We start from the raw sequence: 10,203 nt of genomic DNA, 5'->3' as shown, positions 1-10,203 counted from the left end.
CTGTCTCCACACACACACACACACACACACACACACACACACACACACACACACACACCTTCCCTGCAAGCACCCCATGGCATCCCTGAGAGATGCCTACTGCTTGGGGTTCTGAACCTGGTCCTGAGCTTGAAGACAGCAGCCAGGGGCAGGCCCACCTAGAGAGGAGGACAGGCCAACCTCCGGCCATGGCAAGGCCTGTCAGGCATTCCCACTCAGATCAGGTGCAGGTCGGAACAGAAGAATACACTGCAGATATCGTGGAGTGGCTGGCAAAAGGAGGGCGACAAGTCTGGGCTTCTGGACTGCTGTTAATATTGTTCTCGGTCTGGATTTTATGGATGAGATTGGTTTGAGAAAATTTACCAAACTCTACACTTGGGTTAGGTGCACTTTTCTATATGTAGATTATGTATCAATAGAAATTTAAAATGAAAAGAAAGCATGCAGAACTTATTACTCAGAGAATCTTTGTACTTCTTTGTGCCTTCTATCTAGTAGACAGTTAAATAAGCATTTGTTAATTGACTTATTAACTGAGTACTGCCTGCTGGATCAAGTGTAAATTTCTCTGCACAGCTTTCAAGGACTCTACCACTAATTAGTGCTATAACCCTGAATGACTAATTTTTGTTTGAGAAAATACATAATGGCAAAAGGGCTACTTTGAAATTAAGACTATTTTTAATGACCATGCTTCATTAATCATAGTATCTTTCTGTATTTTATAATAAGTATAAGGTATCCAGAGTGAGGGGCCTGTCTCCTCCCTGAACTCGAGGGCAAAGCCTGGAGCCACATGGCTTCAAGGAGCCAGACAGGACTGCTCTGGTAGCAGCAGAACCAACAGTCTTCAAGTGCCTGGGGTCCTGGGGCAGGGGGTGAAATTCTACAGGAGCAGCCTTTCACCAGCTGGCTGCATCCTCCCACTAAGCCTCACTCCCCATGTGTCTACAGAGTAAATTAAGTTCCTGTGTTATCTATCGCTGTTACACCAAAGCCAGGAGCTCGAGGGATTCACAACAGATTTGCAGGGATGACTGGGGCACCCCGTTTTAAAAAGCAGGCCTATGGTTTCCACACAACTTAAATGGAAAGGAGCAAGGGAGGAGACTCTAAGCAGTTACGCTACCCTCCCTCAGAGAGGGAAATGGAGATACTATCCTAAGACTTCAGTGCAACTGCACAGAGCAAACAGGGGTTTTAATGGTGAGTCCCAAAGAGCAAAGTTCCAACTGAGCCAACTGAGGTCCATAGCTATGCCAGGGCACAGGCAGCCAATAACCACAGCTAATGGAGACTACCAGCCCCCAGCGCACAGGGGTGAAGGAGCATTAAGCTAAGCCTCTCCAGAGGTGGGCTCAGTCTCCTGCTTCAAGCTTTGCTCTGACCTCCCCACTGGCCCGCTTGATGCTCCACCCACAGCACTTTCTGAGCCCCAGGCCACTTGACGTTGGCCTCCCACAGGCCTCTGGTCTACTCCTCTGGTGCCAGTCTAATCTCCCCAGATACACCCTAAGTGCCTAAAAGACAAGGAGCACTACTCACAGCTCCTCTATTCACCATCATGCTTATTAGCATGTGATCTCCACTTGAGCACACGTTCACCAACCGGAGTGATCTCCTGACCAACCAACCTGATGACGGGTTCACTGGAAGAATCAACAAAAGAGTCTGAGTAAATTTTCTGTAATCTGCCAGACCTACGCGCAAAAGGCAGCCATCATTATTAGCTGGATGTAGCACGGGCCTGTAACCTCAGCACTCTGGGAGCCTGAGGCAGGAGGACTACGAGTTTAAGCACAGTTGGGGGAAACTCAGTGACTTCATGAGACTCTGTCTTGAAAGGAGAGAGGAAAAGGGTTCAATCTCCAATACCACCACCCCCAAAAAAAAAAAAAAAAAAAAAAAAAAAAAAAAAAAGTCATTATTTTAGCCCATCTGCACAGGGTCCCTTAATGCTCACATGTGGAGTAAGGTGAAAAGAATGCTTTTCTCTCAGAAGTAAGGGAAAAAAGAGGGTTGGGGGTTATAGCTCAGAGGTAGAAGTCTTGATTAGCCTGCATGAAACCCAGGGATTAATCCTCAGCAGTGGAGAGAGGAGAGTGGAGAAAGGGAGGGGGGAGAAGTCCAAATAATTCATTGGAATAACAGAACCTCCAGCACATTACAAACCTGTGGCATTCTCATCTCTCCTGATACTCAGCTGTCACATTCAAAAAAAAAATTATTCGCTAAATTACACTTTCTCCTGTTCAGCATTCAGCTTTTTTATGTTCTTTCAAACACAGTTTTCCAACAAAAATGGGTATGTTTTGTTGTTCAGTGGGATTGTGTTTAGTATTACTGCTGTAGCATTTAATGTCAGGCATAAAACAAAACAGCCTTTCCCCTGCTTTTCTGAAAAGAGACGAGTTATTTTTCCAGGAAGAAAAACAGCCTTAAACAGCCAGAGTAGTGAGGAGCAAGGAGAGGAAAGACTGTGACTGCTGGCTGTGTCAGAGCCACAGGTGCAGGACAGCTCAAGACACCCCATCCCTGCTCAGTCCAACCAGCGCCTGAGGCCACGGGTACCAATGGCTCACTCTGAAACTCACTGCCCACATCCAGCTGTCTGGGAAGTCATGGTGGGGAGGAGTCTCCATCTATCAGTGAAGCCATCTCCCCTTCCTGCACAGTAGTGCCTCTCTTGCTGCTTCTCCCTTCACAGACAACAACACATGCTCCCAGGAGCCTCTGGAATGAAGACAACGAGTGTGTAAGTGGTGCATGTTCAAGAGCACAAAACCAGACTGAAGTAAGTTGAAGGTTCTAAGCTTAATCCACACATGGATCCTGAGATCAGAGCAGTTTCAACCCAACACAGGCCAGCTCAGCCACCCTGCTCCACAAGGCAATGTCTGTGCTCACAGCTTCCAGGGGAACCCACAGGATGAGCACCTGACATCATGAATGTTTAATTTGTTAAATAAAATAGGGTACATCCTGCATTCTATTATCATCTGCTAGAGAACCAACTTTGAGCTCCCACAAAGCCAGCACACTTCAAAATGAGGCTGACTGGGGCATGTTTGCTATGCTTCTCTAGCCGGCCACAGGAGAGGTAAGACTCAGGGATTGTGGTGCTACTGTGTTGTGGAGGGGAAGAAAAACTAAAGTTGGTCTGAATGGATCCTTCTTCATATTGGAACTGAGACTCTAATGAAATAGTAAAGATGCAGGGCCCACAGGAAATGATTTTGTCATTAAGGGCAGGGCCCCTACGAATGGGATTACTCAGCTTATAAAAGGGTAAGGCAGGACTTCCTTCTCCTGTGAGGATAGTGTTCAAGACTCCATCTTGGAAGCAGAAAGCAGGCCACCACCAGGCACCAAGCTTGCTGCCCTAATCTGCACAGAGGCCCGTTCTGCAGACCAGGCAACACCCCCAGGCATGAGGGAGGGGCTTTCATTTGCTCCAATCTCCAGATGAGGAACCAAGCATGAGACAGTTAAGCAAGTGCAGCACAAATGGAATGAACACAGCTGCAGGCCAAAAAGTGCAAAAGCTGCTGATTTCTGGTGACAGAGTACAAAATGCTAAGTCCTAATATAAAATAAAAGACTGGTGCCTCCTAAACAGAAACACCTTTGCAAGTTACGTGATCACACCAGTCTTGTAAGGGAGGCTCTGTCGTGCCCCTCCCTACCCACCTGCTCTGATTTTGAGAAAGACATAAGAAACCCATCACCAACCTGGGTCCCATCACCAGTCACTGGGAACCTCTCTCCTCGCCTCACCATCCAAGCTGCCTCGTGACCTGCACTGCCTCGCCATCCTTCCCCGCTTGGGCCACTGCACTCAACCTGCTCCTCAGCCACCTGCGTTCAGCCTCTGACAGAGTGGACCAGGAGCTCCTCCAGGACTCCCCCTGTCCCCTCACCCTACCTCACCCTCCTCAGAATTCTTTGTACCCCAGCGTCCTGTTCCCCTCCCTCGGATCACTGTTCCCACCATATAGGTGGCCTTGTCAGGTCTCCAGCCAGCTTGTTTAGAGACACAGAAAAAACACATATCCTTCTCAACTCAAAACCCTTTGGAATTATTGCAAAGTTGATTATATTTATATATTATTACAAAGTTGATGCTGTGGAGGGAGGGTAAAGGTGAAAGAACCCTGGAGAATCGAATAAAAACCAAAGTCTGCTGCTCCTTTATCCTCAGATACCACCACCAACGCATCCTAGCAGGGACACACAACCTTAGCAAAGCGGCACATCCTTAGGAGCTCACACAGAATCCAGGAGCAACACTCGTCATCTAACACCTAACCTAAGCATAAAAAGGACAAAACAGAAGCAAATGATTAAACTCAGCTGCAGTAAGGGATAAATGGAGTGGAAACAGTCCTTGGAGGCTAAGAGGTTGACATCAACCAGCACTGTTACCAGGGGAGAGCAATAAGCTGAGAAAACATCTGAGAAAACTGGACACAGAAAACTCTGGGCTGGGGGCGGGGCAGCTGTAAGAAAAACCGCCATCCCAAAATATACTCACACAGTAAGATAGCCACATAATGCATCAAAAGCCATTTTTTAAAAAGATTAGAATAATTTATGTTTTTTGTTAAAGTAATAAAGGGAACTTGTGCTTTAGCTTGGGATGTAGAGTGCTGCAGAGCTGTGGAGGATTCCCCTGCTCCTATCCACAGAAAGGTACATAATCAACATCGTAACTTTTCTTGTGCTCATCAGACAAAAGACTACAGCCAAGTAAATTTAATTTTCTAAGTCTACTTCCCTCGGACAGAGACCAGACACCTGTACCACATCTGCCCTGGAAGGCCATGGGCCAGTCAAAGAAACCAACCCTCACAGCCCAGCTGTGGGCCAGCACCGCAGTGGGGAACAGCCAGGCTCTAGAACGAGAGGGGTTTCCACCCCACAGCAGCTCTCATGGGTGTCCTGAGAAACCACAGGAGTGAGGCAGAAGAACACTCCCCCACCAGGGCCGCACCCTATGCCCCACCTGCCTCCACAGGCCTTTCTCCCAGGCAGCACAAGCCAGAGTCCAAGGGCAAAAGCAGAAGACTCAGGACACAGGTTTGGACCCTCTGCCGCTGGAGAGAAATGGAGACAAGGCCTGTCTTGCTCAGGGTGGATACCACGAACTCTAAGAATCAGGTAAAGATCATGGAGAAAGCTGTGAGGGAAGAGGCAAAAAGGCGTACTGACACTAGGCAGAGGCTGGCTACCACAGGAAAAACAGTGGGTCCAATCCTCAGGACCAAAGAAATGATGGCTGGGAAATTCTTTAAAAATTAAGACATCTAAACAAAAAAGAAAGACAGAAAGAAAGAAAATAAATAAAGGAAAGAAATTAAGACAACAGACAACTGGCCAGGGATTTAGCTCAGTGGCACTGTGCCTGCCTCGCCATGTACAAGGTCCTAAGTTTGATTCCCGGTACCAAAAAAAAAGACATCAAACTACACATCTAAGAATCTTAAAGAACCTTAAAGAAGTAAAATAAAACCCAGAAACCAAACCCCACAGTTATGACATACAGCAGTTATTAAAAACCTAAAAAGTAAAAGAAAATTTTGAAGACCATCAGAGAAAAACAGAGACAAAGACAAGAATTACAGTAAACTTCTCATCAATGAGCCAGAAAACAAATGACTGTTTCAAGGCACTGAAAGAAAAATGTCAGCACAAAATTTCATAAACAAGAAAGATATCTTTTAATAATAAAGACAATTCTTCAAATAAAAATATGGGGAAATCCAATGCCTGCACACCAGCAGTATAAGCAATGTGAAAGGAAGTCTTCCAGCAGAACAACTAGGATACCAGATGGAAAATTAGACCTATTCAAATAAAAAAGATTAGTCCCCAACCAAATGCAATGATAAACACCTGTAATCCCAGCAGTCCAGAAGTTGATGCAGTAAAATCCCAAGTTTAAGGCCAACCTGAACTACACAGACAATTCAAGGCCAATCTGGATTATACTACACAATCCTAAGAAAAAATCTAAAAAAGAAATAGTTCCTAGATGGGCAAATGTGAAAGTAAACATAAAAAACATTTTTTGCCTCTTTTTTTAAAAAAATATTTTAGGAACTGACAGTATCAAGTGCTTGTGGGGATGTGGAGAGATTAGAGCTCTCCCATTCCCATATACTAGAGCTCTCCCATTCCCATATACTATTTGTGGGAATACAAAATAGTACAGTGAAAAACAGTCTGAAAGTTTCTTAAAGAATTGAACATAGCCAGGCAGGAAGCTGATGCAGGATTGCTGCAAGTTTGAGGCCAGCCTGAGCTACATAGTGAGTTCAAGGCCTGCCTGAACTACATAGGGAGCCCTGACTCAAAACAAATAACAGAAAAAATTGTTTTTTCTCTGTTTTATTGAATGAAACACTGCTGGATTGTAGGGACGCAAAGATATCCAATCAAGACTATAAAAAAAAGAAATTGAATATTTCCTTAACACATGACCTAATAATCCCAGTCCTAAATATGTGTCCAAAAGAAGTCTACACAAAGACCAAGTACTTATAGAAACTTCATAACTGCCAAAAACAGTAAACAAGCCAAATTTCCATCAGGTAAATGGGTAAACAACTGTGGTACATGCACACAGATGGCATCAACAGAACCAAGTACAAATGGATTCCGCTTCATGACTCTCACATGCATTCTGCTCAGGGAAAGACACAAGACAAAAACTACAGGAGACATAATTTCCCTTACCTGCTGTCTGTTGGGTGGAGACATTAGATCAATGGTTGCCAGGAACTAAGGAAAGGGAGGAGACTGACCACAAAGGTGAAGGAGGGAGCTCTCTTTAATGCAACAGAAATATTCTGCACATTGATGGTATTTGTGACACAAATGTACTGTATGTTTTGTTTAAGTTCACACAAATGTCAGAGCCAAGAAGGTGAACTGCACTGCATATAACTATATCCAACACAGCTGATACAGCACGTAATACCAAAGAACACAGTTTCAGATGGGAGAAAATAGTTTCAAGCCACACATCTGGGCTTAATATTCAGAATATAGGAAGAAGTCCTATAACTCCACAACAAAACAACCCAATTCAAAAATGGGCTAAGGACCAAGGAGCACATGAAAAGATGCCCCCCATCACAAATCTTTCAGAAAATGCAAATCAAAACCACAAGATACTACCTCACACCCATTAGGATGGCTATTATTAAAAAAAAAAAAAAAGTAAGTAGCAAAGATGTGGAGAAACTGAAATCCTGGTGCTCTGCTGGCAGAGATGTAAAATGGTGCAGCCACTGTGGAAAACGGTACAGCAGTTACTCACAAAATTAAAACTAGACTCATTATGGAGCAATTCCACTTCCGGATATATACTCAGAACTAAAGCAGCATCTCAAACAGGAACTTGTATATCCATGTTCTTGACAACACTGTTCACTATAGCTAAAAGTGAAAACATATCAAATGCCCATTTGCTATAAACAGATAAAAAGTGGACTATCTATGTAACAGAGTATCGTTCACCCTTAAAAAGGCAAGAATCTGACATCTGCCACAACCTGGATGCCCTGGATAACTGCAAAGTGAGTAAGCCAGAAGGCAAAGGACAAATGTTATGTGACAACAAATATAGGAGATTCCCTACAAGTACTGGAACTCGTGGTGTCCACTCAGGCTGGACACGTCCCTGGGTATCTCTGCACTGTTTGTGAACCTTTGTGAACTGCCCATTCATACTCATGGAATGAAAGTTCTAGGGGCTGGGAACACGACTGTGGAGTGGTAGACATAGAGTCGCAGCTGGGATGTTGTTGACAGGTGCACAACAATGTGACTGTGCTTGATACCACTGATAGTATACTTAAGAATGGCTGGAGGGGTGTTTGTAGTATGTAGTTTGTAGTACACCACAATTTCGTTTTTAAAAAACAGTCTCTAGACTTTGCAAAGGTTCAAATCACAGCTATGCCACTTACTCACAGGACAACTTAAGAGCAAATTCTTCATCTCTGTGTCTCCTTTTCCTAAGTTCTAAAACGCAGCTTAGTAACAGAGCCTGCCACACAGTTACGGCACAGACTGCACGGTTTCATAAGTGTGATGTGCTGTAAACAGTGCCTGGCACACTGTGAGCACCCAACAAACACTGGCTACTGCTCTACCATATATTATGTGAGGCTTCACTGGAAATGGCTCGATTCACCTTTTCTGTAAAAATCTGCATGTAGCTACAAGTCATTTGATTTCTAAAGTGTGTATAGCTACTTGATGTGCCAGATATAGAGAAAGTGTAAAAAGAAAAAATTATAAACTCATAATCAATATTTTATTAATGTTCCTTAAAATACATTCTCTATAAAATACAGATGAATGCATCTAAAATTATTTAAAGGATTTTATTTCTTTTAGGAGTTATACCTACCAACTTTTAAATAATTTTAGATGCATTCATCTGTATTTACATCAGCAGGTCTCAGAGAGGGCTGGCACTTACCAATCCAACATTCCAAGCGTGCACAGGGTGTGGTCTTTACCACATCTGGGGGATCCACACCGACGTTCAGGCACAGAACTAAGGCCACACTGACTGTCTTCATCTGGAAACACAACAGAAAAACATACATTTCAACACAGATTTATAGGCACATTTCCCAGCCCACAACATCCCCAGAACACTCAGTCCACCCCCATCCTTCAGCTACCCTGTCAGCATTGTGCCCAGGTTGCACATCTCTGAATGCCATGCTTCAGAGTCAGGTGGACATGTGGGGATGGGTGCATGGCAGGAGTGGCTTTTCTCAGCCTTCTTCATCGTAAACTCCAAAAACAGAATTATTCAATCAAAAATGTAAACATCTTAAAGCATCTGGTAGTCTGCTAAATTGCTTTGCAAAATTCCACAGGTCTGTCCAACCAGTCTATCACCACACTTACTATCTGACACGGTTCAGCTTTCACGAGGAGAACTGCTGTGTCCGTTTAGGCTGCGCGCTGCAGTAGCAGTCAGGCTGGACACGCTCCTGGGTACCTCTGCACTGTTTGTGACCTTTGTGAACTGCCCGTTCATATCTGTACTGCCACCTACTTGATTGGTGACATTTCCCAATTATCTTTCATGTATTCTTTACACATTAAAGATGGTGTTTACCTTACAAATTGCAAATGTTTCTCTTGTTTGGTGTTTGCCATCTGATTTCTTTCTGCTTCCTAACACACTGACACACTTGGCCATCACCTGCTGTGCCTGCTTCCACACCTGCTCCCTTTCGGGTGCTCTAATATCAGGAAAGAGTCCCACCCACCAGTTGTTCAAGCCAGAAAAATCTGGAAGGCATCCTTCACCCACTCAGTCAACAAACACTAAGCACTTGCTAGGTGTCAGCCACTATTTGCAGGTGCTAGGGCTGGAGCAGTAAATCAAAGAAAAGAAGCTCCTGAAGGGAAAGGCTGGAAGATGCCATTCAGAGTGCTGAGAACCTGAGAGTCAGACCATCAACCCCTCCTCCTTCTTGCTATTCCAGCCACCAGGACCCCACATTCAGTGCATCGCTACCTCCTCCTCATCCCCCCACAACAGTATCTCCTGAGCATGCACCTTTCAAAACACCACCAACTCTCCTTGGGCTCCAGTCATGTCGCACACGTATGGGAGCATGCATACATCCTACCTCCCCAACACAGGCTCCAGAGCCAAGCTGTAAACACGGCAGCCTGCTGCTCTATTTACATCAGTCCCAGAGCTATTGGGGGGCTGCAGAATATGCCATTAAACCCCAGCTTTCCATCAGCCACTCTGTGTCCTTCAGGACACTCCAGGTGGCCAGCTGACCCTGGGCCCTCAAAGCTTCATTCCCTCCTCTTGAAGCTGCCCAGCCTCTGGCCTTACTAGACAGGCCGACTTTCCTTGGGTCTCAGGTAAACATCCATTTCTCAGACCCTCCCTGAACACTCTCCTGCATCACACTTCACTCCTTCAGGGCAGAACCTTGGGGGCCTTCCGCTGGACGTACCTAGTTAGAACTTAGAGTTTTTGGAACTTGTGTGGACCCAAGGCTCCTGCCATCTGTCTGAGCACACACCTGGCACACATCAGGTGTTGAAGGAGTAAACATGAACTTTATTTTTTAATTCACTTACTTATTTTGTGGTGCAGGGAACTACATCCACAACTACTATATAATCTTTTTTTTTTTTTTTTTT

At 44.8% G+C, this 10,203-nt stretch overlaps 1 protein-coding gene across 4 annotated transcripts in view; it reads right to left on the bottom strand.

Moving 5' to 3' along the window:
* The window catches only part of Rptor (regulatory associated protein of MTOR complex 1), a 348,014-nt gene that overhangs the window by 269,007 nt on the left and 68,804 nt on the right, over positions 1-10,203 (bottom strand). For all 4 annotated transcript variants that reach the window (XM_010618589.3, XM_010618590.3, XM_010618587.3 and 1 more), the window contains exon 2: positions 8,498-8,600. In XM_010618589.3, the coding sequence (XP_010616891.1) occupies positions 8,498-8,600 (103 nt within the window). The remainder of the gene's footprint in view (positions 1-8,497; positions 8,601-10,203) is intronic.

Source organism: Fukomys damarensis, unplaced genomic scaffold (assembly GCF_012274545.1).
Source record: "Fukomys damarensis isolate Sample0158 unplaced genomic scaffold, DMR_v1.0_HiC HiC_scaffold_23, whole genome shotgun sequence".
NCBI classification, from domain to species: Eukaryota; Metazoa; Chordata; class Mammalia; order Rodentia; family Bathyergidae; genus Fukomys; species Fukomys damarensis.
This window is presented reverse-complemented; position numbering and strand designations above follow the sequence as displayed.